This window comes from Harpia harpyja, chromosome 11 (genome assembly GCF_026419915.1).
Source record: "Harpia harpyja isolate bHarHar1 chromosome 11, bHarHar1 primary haplotype, whole genome shotgun sequence".
Classification (NCBI taxonomy): domain Eukaryota; kingdom Metazoa; phylum Chordata; class Aves; order Accipitriformes; family Accipitridae; genus Harpia; species Harpia harpyja.
Window position 1 is genome coordinate 27,917,293 of NC_068950.1, and position 15,968 is coordinate 27,933,260.

Sequence of the window (15,968 nt, forward strand, 5' to 3'; positions counted from 1 at the left end):
CTGTTGTCTGGGAAGAGATCAGCGTCTTCCTCTTGTAGGGCAAGAGATCTACAAACAGAACATATAAATAGTTGAGTGACCAGCTTGTAAGGCAGAAGGGGAGATTATACCTTAAAAGTAATGCAAATATGAATCTTAATCCTAGCCTTAAGATGGAGAATAGGAGAATGAGTGTTTAGAGATCTAGGGAGTACTTTGTTATTTTAAGCTTACATATCCACAAAAGATACTGTTCAACCAGCTGCAGACTTAACACATCTTTCAACCAACCCATACTAACTTTAGTTCCAACCTAACCCACTTACAACAATCAAGTCTACATCATGCTGATTTTTTAAAATGGAAAAATATAAGCCATACAGAAAACAAGAGGTGAAGGCACCAAACTCAGTTTCCTCTCTCTTTCCTCACAATGTTGTATTTTCTACTCTCCAAACTATGCTAAAAGGCAACAGCTAAATGCCTACAATACACAGTATTTTTTGGAGTTGACTGCTACTAGACTTTCTGGTGGCCTAACATCTAAATCAAGTATTCCCCCATAATACTTGCATGCTTTCCCCAATTCTGCAATAGATCACTGAAAAACAAATTGGTTCACATTTCAGGTTAGAGGTATTTTAATTCCATCTAACCTCTGTCCACTCTCTGCTTATTCTACCTGTATACAGCAACAGCTACAAATTAACACAAAGGTTCTCCAACAGAAAGGTGCACAAATTACACGTATGATAAGATTTTGAAAAAAATTCCCCATAATGACCACAAGATATTGTACACTTACTTCTGTTAAGTTACCACATTCAGGGAAAAATTATGCAAATTACTTAGCTGTACTTAGAAATAGTTAAATAAGACATTTTCAGTTCTCATTAGTTAAAAGCTAGATTACAAGGAACTGTGGAAAAACACCAAGTGTATTTATATATAATTTCTAAGATAGACAACAGTGCACAGCACATAAATATACTGAAAGCTTGCTTCCCCAAGGCACACTATGAAGGCTAAAGCACTTATCTGTCCTGGTAGGTAGAGTCTGAATACATCAAAAATCAGCAATAAATAACATGCGTCACTAAGATGCAACTACAAATTTTAAATAATTTCAATCATGATATCAATCAAGATTTGATGTGAAACCAATCTAGTAGTCAGCATGGGGAAATACTTGAAATACTTAACTACAGAGACTTTAAAACAGTAACATTTCTTAAGTGTTTTATTGCTACAAACTGGTACATCTTATCACAAAAAGCTACAAGGCATATTATAACATATACTCTATTATACAGAGTGCAATGCAGTCCCCAAAACAGCCACACTCAACAGCACAATTTTTGAAGTTACTCATTCTTTACTAAGAGGTAAATATGATAAGCTTATGCCATACAGCTTTTGATATATTTACCCCACAGACCCGCCTTTTCAACTGATTAGACCAAAAATTATTATTATATCCAACTTTCAATACACACACCAAAAAATAGGATGCTTAAAAAAATATACAACACAATGTTTTAATCAGCTTTAACAGTCAGTTTTCTATAAAAAGCTCAACTAAAATAATCTTAATTTCATTTTAAACAGAATCAGAAACACAGAGGAATTATATAAACAAGTTCTCCACGGAATGGAATGCATGCATATGGTGGGGAATCTTCAACAACTTCATTTGAGACTATTAAAAAGTCTTAGCCACTTTAGAGCAGAAATAAAAAGCTGTTTTGCCCCCCCCCCCAATATATTTTCATTTTCTTGCACTTAGTTATCTTCAGTGTGGTCTAAAGTGAAGTCAGTTTGTTCTTCAGTTTCTTCTTCCTCTTCTTCTTCCTCTTCTTCCTCACCCTCAACTGGCTCATCAGCTTTGTCCTCTTCTTCTGTCTGCTGTTCCTGAGCCTGATCATTAATTTCAAAAGGATTTTCACCCTGAAACAGAAGATTGAAGACAAACACTTAGAAATTTATTTCAAACATAAAATAAAATAATAGTCATCATTTCAGTGGATGAAAAGGGCAGCCACTAAAAAATGCTATGGTATTTTATACAGCTTTTTAATAGTTGGGGGGTTTTTAGCAAGAAAATCAAAACAGATTCGATTTAAAATTAGCAACACCTCATTTTTATGCACACCGTAAACTGGGATCCCAATAAACTGTTTTAATGAAAGTAGAAATGGCATTGAGAAAAAGCCAAATTATGGTACACACAAACTTCAGTTTAACTTCAACATTCAGTAAATTAAAATTACGTGGTTAAGTTTCAACATGTTTTTATTAAGAACTACTGCTGCTTCCTTTTTCTCCCCAATTAAAACCAAATCTGAACACGAGTTTTGCTCTGCTTTTCCTTATTTAGTCTTTATTCACTCTGAATAATTCTATCAAAAAGGCAAACTCTTAAGTAAATGAAAAAGAAATCTAGAATAATAAATTACATTGATTAGCCTGAAATGCGTTCCATTGCTTATCTAGAAAAATTATCAAGCAGATTTCTCAGACAGTATTTTAAATATGTTGGCATTCTAGTTTCACATTTTCTGTATTTCATACAATAATTCAGTATAAGACATACCTCAGCTTTCACTTGTTTCAGGTATTTAAGAACTATAAATAATCAATAAACAATATAGAACAACAACATGAAGTATTAGGAGTTTCTTTGCTGAAGCTTCTTTCACGTTCAAACATCTGACAGAGCAAGTCTGATCTGAACATATGACACCAATCACTAACTACACTAAGACTGGGATTTCAAGGACATTATTTAAAAGATGACCCCCCCCCCAAAAAAAAATTGAGTACTAGGCCCCTTGCCCTTTTTTGCTTAAATATTTTTACTTCAGTTACATTTTTCAAGTAGGGTCTTCCAGGTGGCCTACAAATCATTGAAAAATTAGAAAGCTATAAAAACATTTAGCAAATGCCACTGAACAAAAACTTGGCTTGTTATTCCAAAATCAAGAAAAAACAAATTCAGATTTAAACAGTAACCCAAAGAAAGCAGAATTCTTTGAGACCATGTTATTCCAAGTCCCAGAATAATTTTATGCACACACTTTGTAATGGCCAGCCTATAGCACACAGATGGTAATGTCTGTTGAGCCCAATCAACCTATAGCCTAATCAAAGACATAGCTGCCACATAAAATCCCATGAATAAAGCAGTATTTAAACTTCTTTAAGATACTAAGTTTGGCTTTTTTAGAAGTAGATTCTCATAGGTAAGGGTCACATACATATAAAGCCAGTATCTTAACTTACCTGAGCCCTATGAAAACCCCACACCTCAATTAAAACACATGCCACTTCTAGATGATCCACTATTGTCAAGCACCATGGGGCTACAGAACACCAAAGAGTATTTCACTGAATAGATAACACTGTCCAACTTTGAAATACTAAGAATATTTATTAGCTCAGTAAACCGTTTCATGAAAAGTTGTATGGAAAAGCAAGTGCCCAAACCAATTCAATTCCAACATCAACGGAAAGCATTGTGAAATAAAAAGACTGAGCATCCAAACCTTAATTCAGTAAGGATTAGTGCAACTCCCCAAAATTGTATTTATCTACTTTCCTTTTTAATAGAAGTGCAAAAGACCTCCTGGCTGCAAAGCTTCTAGTGCCATTTTCCTTAGGTTCAGCCAAATATTTTCAATCACATTTGTGTACAGGAACAAGGATTTCCAAAGACAGGCAGAAATAAGCTAATTACTGAGTTAAAAATACTCCACCTGGTTAGTTTCAAATACATGCTCACCAGTAGACATTACAGAGGGAAGACAGCTATATTAAGAATTCCATATGGCCTAATAGAGAGCATTGTTTCCCAGCAAAAGAAAACAAAAGGTGGCCTTTCTCTGTAAGTGATTCACAAGGATATCAGAGGCCCTTTTATAGGTCTGGTACAAAAGAAAATATTAGAATCCTCTTATGTCTAGGCTAGGCATGAAAATGAATTGTAGCTAAAGAATGAACTTCTAAAAGGACACTTCCCACTCCTGCAGACAACTACTGACTGTCCCTGACTCTTGGGGACAAGCTACAGAAAATTGTTACACTTCATTCCTGTGGAGACAGTATGTCGCTTCTGGCTAACCTAGCAAAACTAGATTCAGCACACTACTTCTGGCTGAACTGATCTCTATACAATAACAAAAACAAACAAACAAAAAATTAAGGTGCTTTCCCCAACTGCTTTTTCAGAGAAAAATGCATTTTTCAAGTTCTCAAACTAAGGAAAAAGTTACTGCCCTCAAGGGGAAAATCCTAAAGACCGTGCTCTTTTCCAGTGATGTAGCATCAGAGGCATCCAGCACACCATGCAGAGCCAATTTTGACACTAGTTAATTTTGACAGCCACACTGGTCCCATCTTCCCAGATGGCTTTAAAAAAACAAAACAAAAAAACCCCAGAAAACAAGAACAAAGGCACACCACTGAACTCCTGCAGAAAGACTTTATAATGCCTACAGAGCATAAAAACACAAGCAGATAAGTAGTTTATTCCCAAGAGATGCATTCTTTGGGTTCCTTGTCCCTAGAATATTTAAATTGCAGAGAAAGCTTAAGACTGTGAACTGGCATTTACAACCAAAGCTTCAAGATTCAAATGTCCCCCGAAACCACTCTCTACATCTATTTATAACAGGTCTCACAAACTTGACCCAAAAAGATACCAGTCTGCCTACCTAACTGGTAAACTTTAGAATGCCTTCACTAATACAAATGATCAACAGTCCCAGGATATAATGGTAGAAAATGTCAACCTCTATGATGTTTCTCTTCAGCAACATCCAAGCAGCTTTTAATCATAGACATCATTCTATCCAGGAAGTTCCAAATGGCCCAAAATTAGAGATAGTCATTACTTCATCAAGTGATAACTTTCTGCCTGAGAAACAAGATGGGGTTTTTTTCCTCCTTATTATAAAGGGACTTGCTACAGGTTCATAAAACTTCTAAGATGATTGTTTCAGAGTAGCCAGCAGGTGGGTTGTGGTGGATTTTCCCCCTTCCCCCCCTCTTTACAATATGGATGTAGGAGAATAAGGAGAAATGAAGAATGCTGAAAAAGCATACAAAGAATACATTGGAAGCATAAAAGGCACCACACAAGACCAAGACTGGGGAAACAGAAGGCTCTTTAAAAGAATGACCAAGGTAAGAAACAATCCTTTCAAGGTTCTTTGATTAAAACATCTATGATGAAGATATCAAACAAGAGATTAAGAGGAAAGCTTCCCTGCATGCACAGGACAGGATACAAACAATACGCTATTACTTTAAACACTGAATTGGATTTTCAAATATAGGAATTGAAAAAAAATCATGGAATAAGATACTGTAAAAGATGGTCACCAGCACCATTAGAATCATAAAGATCACATGCAAGTCTCAACAGCTGGAAACCTCAGTTCTGGTACAGTAGTTTTCTGGAAACTGAATGGAGAAATTTCCAACAATGCAGACACCAGCTCCAAAGCAGCAGCAGTACAGGGAACAGAAGCAGCATTTCATGACAGAAGACTTGATACAGAAAATAATAGTCCTACCAGTGGGGGCTAGCAGAAGACTGGAAGAATGGTACACATGACAGAGTTATTCCAATACTAATAGATTCAAGGAAGCTGAATTAGTAAGTTAAGAAGGCCACCTTTAACAAACTCTATTCTCCACCATTATGATTCTTGTTGCTCTCGTCATCGGCTGTGGCACTAACAACCACTGCCAAGCCCTATCTGGAAGTTTTTTCCTTTCCATTTGTAACTCTAGTCATTGACCAGAAGCATAACAAAGATCAGAGCCTTTATAAAACACCAGGAGCTCTTCTAAAGCCACATCATCTAATTTACTGAAGCTGTCTTCCATGGAGCTGGGACATTAATTGCAAATGGCTTGAAACAAACAAAAACCACACACACAACACATGAGGGATTATCTTAGGCTAACTCCATATAGATCCTTCCATTTTCAGCAGACACCAGAGGTACCTTTACCATGTTAAAAAAAAAATATAAAATAAAAAAAAAATAGCTTAACTCAGTGAAAATTACAAGGGGTGATTTAACCTTTACACCTTTGCTGCAGCTGACATGTCCAAGCTTATAGAATTAGCTGAAAGATTCAAGTTCAAGTATGCATGTACAGGTAAATATTACCAAGTTCACATTTATTTCTTAAAAAGAAGATTTTGCAGTGAAATTCAAAAATCTAAAACTGACTTCATAATTAAATGGATAAATATGAAAATATTTGAAAACATTTACAGCCAAAAAAATCTTCTTTCTGCTTTCCTTTTCACAGCACAAACTAGAAACATGTAGTTAAAGAAAAACGGAAGTCGAGTGTTTGTAGAATGACACATTTGAAACTGTAAGTTTGTTTAAAATGGATGCATCTATTTGCTTTCTTTCCTTTTGCACATACAGCAAATAACCTGTGGAGCAGTCTCTAGCTGGAGAGAAGATTAAATCAAAGGGCAAAAGATATCTTTCATTAAGCCTTGGGTAGAGGAATAAGTCACAGCTAGAATGGCATTTTACTCAAAGGAAGTTGCAAAGGTGTCCCAGGTAAGACAACAGTTGTTATTGCTTGCCAATTAGCTCACTCCAGACCAGAAGTCATGATCCACTCCCTCATTTTCAGTCAAATATTAGCCAGAGCCTTCAACCTTGAAAAGTCTTATACAATGCAACACGCAGCAAATATCCTCAAAATTGATCACCTGGTGCCAGGTGTCACCCAGCCAATCAACTTATACTACATTAAATTGTCATCCTCCAAGCAGTTACTCAGTAGTTCCATGGGGCAATCGAAGTGACTTAAGCAGAATTTTTTCACACAAAACCTCAACAGGGGAAGGTGGGTCCCAAACACTGGTTGTGGTAAAGGGACGGATGACTACTACTCTCAGCAGGGTGTGGTTCTAGAAGGCAGTACTGGCCTCAACAGAAAAAGAACATTCCCTAATTCAACTTTATTTGGGATATGCACGTCTTCTAGACCACACATTAAAAGAACAAACTCCCCAATATGCACAGAGAAATCCAGCAATGTAAGAAAAAAAAAAAAATCTTGTATCTTTTTTGCTCATGTCAAATTGTATCAATAGGGATGCATAAAAATCAGGAGTTGCTGACCTGCAATTTTGTTCTCCTTTTGTCAAAGGCATTTGCGATGTTCACAACCTGCCTTTGCAACTTGGTACAAATCTATGCAACAGCCTCACAGGTCTTCCCTGCTCTGAACTTCCTCCTTCCATGCTGCATATGTGGGATAGACACTTTCCAAAACAATGTTGGGTTTAGGGTTTTTTTTTGGTTGGTTGGTTTTTTTGGTGGTGGGGGTTTTTTTTGTTTGGGGTTTTGGGTTTTTTTGGTTGGGGGTGGGGAGGCATGTTTCCCCAAGCCAATCTGCCCTTCATCTCAAAGCAAGCTATTTTCAGCCGTAACAAGGATTTCCTACTCTCCTGGAAGACCGCAGGCACCAAATGCATGCATCGCATGCTCTGATTCATCATATGCTGTATATAAAACCGGACTCCTTCAGTCTGCAGTTGATCATGCATTTGGATAAGGATGAGAGGGATTTGCATAACCAGAAGCCAGATAGATACATCTCACTGAGCAGGTGTTGCTCTATGTTAAGTTCAATCCATCCCAGGAAATACCAGTGCTAGGCATTCTGAAAATGTTGGTGCTCTCCTTGTGAAGACAATCTTGCAAACTTTATCTTCGTCAGTTTTCCAACTGATGAATGGCAAATTTCCATTCCCCCTTTTACCAGTCCCCCACTAGGGGGCTGTACGGGACAATGCAAATGCATACCAGGCCATAAGGAACACCGGAAGAGATGGCTGCAAATACATGCAGCTATTCCTGGCTGTGGTATCTGGTCATTTGCTACCTTTTCTTAACAGATATAGAACAGTTGTCAAACTGATTCATGCACCCAACCATACGTAATTTTGCAGGACATGACTAATTTGACATTTTAAATCACAATTAACTTCTGCACTGGTTCATACCTTGTCATATTTCTGCAACACAGCATTGCCTTGTCTGAAAGAGTCTATTATTTGGGCACAGGCAAAATTATAAAACGATTAAAAGTAACTACCAGAAATAGCTAACAAAGGTACTACAGAAAAAGTCACTTTGCTGGCCCAGAAGGAAAAAACCCCACATTTTGCTAAAATGAATTGACATATGTTTCTCAGGCCACATATCTGTAACATAGGTTGCCAAGCCTTTTAAATTCTCTGATCACGACAACTACTAGTATAAGCTTTCATTTTTTGTATGCTGCCATGAATCCTAGAAATTCTATGGAATAAAAAGTAGCTGAATAGTGTATGCACTATACTTTAGTACAAAGCCACAGGCTGGAGCCTTTGCTTCTAAACATAAAGACTGACTCACTTGTAAAGTGTTTTGTGCTCTATAGTATTATGTATAGAGTTAAAGACACTGCTGATGCTTTCCTAAAGCTTGATTTTTTTTTTCGTAAGAGCATCTTACAAAAAAATTGGCTAGATATACATATAAATGGTAAACCAGAACCAAAAGCTGGTAAATCTGAAGGTGGTAATTTTTTCTGCAGAAGTTATCCGAGACTGGCAAAATACATTAAAAGTATATTCAATCTGTGAGCTACCTAGAAGGCAGAAACAGAAGACAGAGCACTGAGGTTGAACTCCATCAGCATGGAGGAAATAGTGGTATAGTAAACATTACAGATGACATTTTTTCCATTTGCATCTTACCTTCACATACAGCTCGTATCGTGCCTTGACTATAGGATTATTCAAGATACTGGTGGCAGTAAGAACGCTCTCCCTTTTTATTTGTTCTCTGTAGGCCTAGGAACAAATTTTACAGTGAATAATTATCATACACCTATTACAACTGTCACACAGATTTGAATTCATGGTCAGTTTCTGTAAGGAAAATAATGAATGTATTGCAGCATGAAATGCTCATTCTTAGCATTTAAGTCCAAACCACATAATAAGCTCAATTAAGTTTGGTAGTGTTTATAGTTTGTTGCTTTAGCTTGATCAAAAGATATATTCACGTCTTGCTTACATAATGAACTACAACCACACACCTGTCTACAACCACAGTTACCTGTTCTCATCTACAGATAACATGCACGCTTTTCCATCACAGCCTAACATACTGTTGAAGATGTCCCTGCTCACTGCAGGGGGGTTGGACTAGATGATCTTTAAAGGACCCTTCCAACCCAAACCATTCTATGATTCTATAATATTCCATAGTCACAGAAGCTCATATATAAACAAAACATTACTTTGGCAATCTTGCTTACTATGACAACTGTATTTTTGACACTCACACTACTCTTTCAACCCTTCTACCAACCTTAAAAGTGTATCATTACAAATTGTAACAGGGACCAACACCATACTACTGCTAATTCTAAACTGCTCTCACTTTTCTTCAAATTAAGAAGATAATAGCCAAGCAAAAAAAAGACACAAGGTTTGTTACCTTGCTGGAAACATATGTATTATGTTTTGCAATCTGAGTAACAAAATCTTTCCAACACTTAATGGCACTAAAAAAAAATTCCCATAAAATAAAGAAGTCATTCCTAGTAACCTCCTCAGGACTTCCTACTGTCAGCTATTAAGCACACCAACACTTCATTAATTGGGGGTGCTTAAGCGCTGGCTCCTTAATGAGACATTATGTTTACAAAGCGTAACAAGGACATTCTAGCTTTCTAAAAGAACAAGCAATACCAACAAGAACTTAGAAATTACTTGCACCAAGTACCATAACACTTCTCACATACTATTAGATTATGCTTGCTTTTTTTTTTTTAGCAATATGTCATATCTTACTTGTTTTCCTTTTGTGTGATCAGGAGATTTTAAGTGCTGTTGAACAGAACTGTGCAATGCAGGAACGTACACACTGCAAGCACTGCAGTGAACAGTCTCAACTTTCATCATATGGTCATCAGCAGTAACACCTGCCAAAGAAGATGCAACAAATCACGAACACAAAATGTGTTATTCTAAGGAAGTGGAACAGGGGATTGGTGTTTTATACCAGAAAATTAGAGCTCTCAGTTGTTAAACACGTCAAACTGAACCACAGGGGAATATTCACCCAAATTCAGGCACCAAAATTAGGCTCTCTGAAGGCAGTGTTGAAGGAGGAAGTTTTTCACTTGGATACTCCAACTCCTTCTCTCAACAGACTATGTATGAGACCCAGGCAATTATGTTTGCTGTCTGAGGTTATGACATATGAACAACTACCTGCCTAAATAGAGGGAAATAAAAATGATACAACAATCAAACTGAACTATTTAATGTATAAAAATGCCATCTACTTAAAATCAGCAATGACTAATATCCTTAATAATACACATTTTAATACAAGACACAAACAAAGCCTCACCAAAGCAGTTGGATTTACTTTACCCCTCATAAGAACAACCAACTTATTTCCTTGCCTCCCCTCATTACCAGGAAGAAGCACATGAATCTAATTACTCTTGCAATTTTAAATATTAGTTTGCCAACAAAACACTCTGATCATCAAGGCAAAAAGGCCCTCCAGTACTTAAAGAAAGTACACAAAAAGAACTTGGGAGATCGTTAAGATGTTGGCTATATCTGGTTTTAAGCAGCTTTTAGCATTTAAATACAAATTAAGGTAATATTCAAATACAGTTATTGCCTAAAGTAAAGGTACTCAAAAGATGTCCCCTCTGGCTCTAGCACATCTTTGGAAATCCCTCAGCCAAAGGATAAAGTGGAAGGATACGGCACAGCAAGGCAGGGACACAAAAAATGCTCTAGAAAACTGCCTGTAGGGCAGCCAAGGGGAAAAAAATTCAAGCCAAGATGCGTCTTGGGTAGCCAAGAAAGTGCTCAAACTCCTCCTTTTGTCAGTGTCCCTCAAAACCACAGCAACTATCCCACTTACATTATCCAGATCCTTGCCATCATATTTGACCACTATCACCTTACTGCTTTATTACATGCTCTCTTTCAATCTATCTGCACCCACCTGTTGCCTCTTCTCATACATTATAATGAAAAAGACTCTGGCAAAGCCCACATAATTCTGTTTGTCAAGTGCCTAGCACAATGTTATCTTATCTTCCGAGAAGGCTACCTGGATAGCAAATATAAATAAGGTTTGCTATCTCCCACTGTGCTTACATTCCACATTATATCAGACATGAAGCAAGGAATCCCAACCAGGTACAGAAAAGGTGTGAAAACTAATTATTTTAATCCAAACATTTTATCAAATTCAAAGAAGAATGAAAGGAGAAAAGGACAAGCAGAGCTCCACACTATGCACTTTCCCATAAAAAGCATTACTCACCTTCCATTATATCTTTTTCAGCAGCTTGAGCATTTTCCGTTTGGTTACTTGTCTGTTGCTTACGCATAGCTGTCTTCTTGAATTTATTCACCATACACTCCTAAAGAAAAATCAGAAAAAAAATATTGTAAGACACCTGATGTACAATTGTTTATAGTCCAATAGGAACCTATACTTAAAATATTACTCAGAATAGCTCTGTAACAAATAGCAATTAATTGCTGTTACTTCTTAAGGCACTACTTTTAATTGTAAAAGTAACAGACTCTGAATTTGCTTCAACTTTTAGAAATACGTGCTGTGCCAAAAGTCCTCTGCAAAAGGAATAACAATGATAAAGTAAGCATATTTTGAAGATAAATGGTAAATTTTAACTACATTCTAATGTAAAAGTATTATATAGATCAAAAACAGTTGTCTTACATGAAGAAATTCCATCACTACTTTGTCAAATTTGGTTTGCTTCTGGATATGATCCAATGTTTCCTGGTGAGCTGCACTCTCCAGATGTGACTCAATTTCTTTTTCTTCAAATGTTCGAAATTTGCAAAATGAGCAAGTAAATGCCATTCTATCAAGAGAAATACATAATACTTCTATTAAAGAAACATTCTTCCCTCTCTCCTCAAAACTATGAGGACCTGACAAACCTAACCAGAAAAGGAATGGGAAAAGTGTTCTTTAAAGAAGCCTAAGTGAAGAAGAAAAAAGAAAAAAAAAATCCAGTATTACACCATTATGAAGGGTAACTGCTACAAGAACCAAATATAAATCAGGCCAGTCTGAGAGTAATGAATTATCTATGCAGAAGATAAAAACTACTGAAATCAGAAGCTAGCCATCTAAAAGTCACATTATTCTGTGAGTATACGTATCACAGCTCTCTAGTTTGTGTCACCTTTTGTAGTACTTCTCATAGTCAAGCCAGTCCATGATTTCCTAACTACAAATAGTCAAAAGAATTCTTTTAAAGCTCATTTTCCATAGAAAAACTATATAGTCTTTGTAAGAAAATATAGCCTCCTCAGTACAATGAGGAAAAGGCACTAATGCTATGATCATATACTGCACCGACATAGAACAGTTTTGTACAGTGCTGGCCATTAGCCCACTTGGCTGTGGCAGGACCAAGAAAAGTTACAGAACTATCTACTTATTTTTGCTACAAAACAGCTCACTATACATATAAAACCAGAATAAAGTCAATTTCTAACAGCTTATTACATCTGCATGAATATATATTTAACTGAAATATATACTTCAAAAGCAGTACCATTCTAAGCTGCTTCTCAAGGGTGCAGTGATGCATTTGTGGGGGAGAAGAGGTTAGGAAATTGTCTTTTCTGATACAGCAGAGGCCCAGTGAAACATCCAGTCTTCTAAGCCACAGGATTTGGGGACTGGGTTTTGGTTTGAGGTTTTTTTCATTTTTTGGGTTAGGTTTTCGGTTTTGTTTTGGGGGTGGAGGGGTTGGGGGTGGCAGGGGGAGGGTTTTTTCCCTCATTTCTTCATTGCATTTTATTTTCCTAAAATCAGTCCAAAGGGGCTTTCAGGAAAGAAGACATATTCTTACAGAAGAATAAAGGGCAAGAAAAACACTGCACACAAGACAGAAGTTATAGCACAAACCTGTATCCATCACCGTATTTTTCACTGTTTTTTTCCCTTCTACGCCTTTGCTTCTCTCTTCTGGCCTCAATTCGCCGCTTTTCTTCTTCCTCACTTTTAACTTCTCCTTTGCCATCTTAACATATAATAGAAGGATTTTAAAATGCTACATTCAAAAAAACAAAACAAAAAAAACAACAAAAAAACCCCTCAAACCAACAAACAACTAGTAAAAGTATCTGTCTTCCCTGTCTCCTCCACAAACACCTCAAAATGCAGAAAAAGACCCTGTACCAAAGTGGTTCAATGGCTTATTTAAATGCCAGAGAAGTTTTGCTTTGTTTTCTTCCTCTGAAGACAACCAATTTAAACATTTGCTTCCAACAGTGCCAACTTAATAGTTAAGGGGTTACACTCTAGATTACACTCATAAAAGTAAGGAAATTTAGAGTTAAAGCAAACCTTACCTGTTATGCCTAGTTATTAAAGGCCTCTTCAAGTAAGTGACAGGGAAAGAGTACTGGGGGTGCACGGGGAAAACCACGTTATTTAAAACTCTCCATGGTTTTAGAGCATCATTGCTACTATCTCTTTACATAAGAAACTATCTAAAGCCACTCTCTTCTGCTGAGAAGGCAGTTTCCAACACCAAAAGCAAAGGTTCTCATAAAGGAGACAAGGCAGTGTTCCATTAAGGTATGGTACCCAACCTGAAATTCCACAACTTTATTATTTTTTCCCCACTAGACTTTGCTTGATTTCACAGAAAAATGTTCCAAAGATTTTCAGCTGAAGAAATAAACCTGTGAAGGAAGAGCCAGCTGAGGGGGGGGCAGAAACCACCACACAACAAAAACCCAAACAAACCTTCAAAGAACTTCATTAAATTATCACCTGGCATGTAAGTAAGAGTGCAAACAAATAAATTACTAGAAATTAGTTTTGCAACATTAAAGACTTCTAAGGACACTGACTTTTTGCATAAGTATACTTATGTTTGCCTTTCCTATGTCTGCTTTAAAAGTTTATGGACAAAGGGAAACAATTAAGACTATTATTCAGTGAGTAGTTTTAGAGCAGGAAAAAGAGGATCACTTAGTTTTCTTTTGCAGTTCAACCTTAGGAGAGAGGTCAGCCTCCATGAAATCTGCCTCCATCCAAACAGCAACAGAAAGGAACACACAGAAAAAAAACCAACCAAACAAACAAAAAAAACCCCCCAAAAAACCAAAAAAGCACAAAACTTGCAAAAAGCTCTGTGGCTCTAAAGTGTCACTGAGTACCGAAAACATTTCCACCAACTAACAGCTTACACTTCATTCCTGATTACCCCAAGGTTTTTCATTTTGTAGCAAAGAGTTTCAAAAATTACTCTAATCCGGACAAGAGAAAAACTCCCATCCGAAAGATTTTTTTTATTTTTTTTTTAATGCAATTTAAAAACAAAAAACAGCCACCCACCCACAGAGGCAATTCCCATTACTAATCTCAGGATTTAAATTTAATTTAGTACCTTACTGCCAACCCTGGAAACATGCGAAGGTTCACTTGGTTTAGTGCTGTAAAAATCATCTGGTATGACATTCTGTGGAGTGAAATACCCCTCAAGCTCACAAATTCAAGTGCCCATCCTGTTACAAGCTGGGGAATGGAAGCCTGAATCTACATATAAACTGGGACTCCCCAGCGGGGCTCCCACTTTCCTTCAGGGCACTTACACAAACTTTTAAAAATGAAAAAAACACACAAAATTTAAAAAATTTAAAAAATTACTACTATTTCAAGAAAAGAAACTCTTATCAGTTGGCTGCAAATTTCCAGCACTCATTAGATCAGATTAGACTACATATGCAATAGGGCAGCACACAAGGGAAAGGGGACTAAAAACAGTTTCAGCTTTAACACTGGATTTCTTTGTGTATGTGTTTGAAATCACTACAATTAATATACACTTTAACTGACTTTATGTAAACTAATAATTAACCTGTTTCACTAAGACTGCACATGAAATAGACCCCCTACTCTTGAGAGCAGCTCTCCGAGTTAACTAAATCCACTTTTATAAAAGTGACTTACCTAGGATTTAAGGGTGAGGTTGATCAGCTAATGGGATAAATAGTAGGATGTGGGTGAGGAACTGGTGGGATAAACAATATTTAAGCAATGGAATGGCAGAAGACCATTTACATTAATTTCACAAAAATTAAAACAAGCCAACGACAACATACAGAGATGATCAGAAAGCAGTCAGACGATAAGCATGTAAAGAACAAAACAAGTGATGGATGGATGTTACAATCATCTTCTCCATGGCCTAAATTTAGACACTCTTTAGGAAAAAAAAAAAAAGTCATGCTACTCAATAACTATTAGAGGTCATACGTACAGGCTTACTAAATCTATTCACTCAGTCACACAAATACAATACCTACAATACCTTACCTGACAAAGCAAACTGACTTACCTCCAAAAGTCTGATATCCAAGATCATAAGCATCTCTTGTAAAGTCTTCATATATAACAACTGCACCACTTGTGTCCACTTCAATTTCCTAGTAAAGTCAAATCCATAAATTTTTTAAGAAAAAACCCAACAAAACAATGCCATTTTAAATCCAGAAAAAGACAAAGCAAATTACTTTCTTTCAAACAATCTATTACTTACTATTTTTATCAAACATGACAACGGAAGAAAGCAAATTGAGTATCTAGTTAGACTCAGTGTACAAACACTTTAAGCTATGCATTCCTCTTTAATGCCTTGAAGTCTTTGTGAATTAGTTTCACAATCAAAATTCTGTCTTCTACATAAATATTCTGACTTCCAATTCAGACTTCTAAATACTTAGTTGAGAGTATGTTAATACCCCCACTCAAAAAGGAAAATATCATTCCAGTCTTTCAACATGGAACAAGGATATATATACAGGCTTAGCTTACTAATCACAATCTTGCATGTTGTTGCAAGTGTCTTTCTGTAGGTAG

The 15,968-nt window shown here is 36.6% G+C and overlaps 1 protein-coding gene across 2 annotated transcripts in view; it reads right to left on the minus strand.

The window, feature by feature from the left end:
• Positions 1 to 1,201: 1,201 nt before the first annotated feature.
• ZNF326 (zinc finger protein 326) overlaps positions 1,202 to 15,968 on the minus strand; it is a 29,602-nt gene continuing 14,835 nt past the window's right edge. For both annotated transcript variants that reach the window (XM_052801931.1, XM_052801930.1), the window contains 7 exons: positions 15,448 to 15,535; positions 13,005 to 13,119; positions 11,799 to 11,946; positions 11,376 to 11,475; positions 9,872 to 10,002; positions 8,768 to 8,863; positions 1,202 to 1,926 (listed from right to left, as the gene is read on the minus strand). In XM_052801931.1, coding sequence (XP_052657891.1) covers positions 1,762 to 1,926; positions 8,768 to 8,863; positions 9,872 to 10,002; positions 11,376 to 11,475; positions 11,799 to 11,946; positions 13,005 to 13,119; positions 15,448 to 15,535 — 843 coding nt within the window. In that variant the 3' untranslated portion in view covers positions 1,202 to 1,761. The remainder of the gene's footprint in view (positions 1,927 to 8,767; positions 8,864 to 9,871; positions 10,003 to 11,375; positions 11,476 to 11,798; positions 11,947 to 13,004; positions 13,120 to 15,447; positions 15,536 to 15,968) is intronic.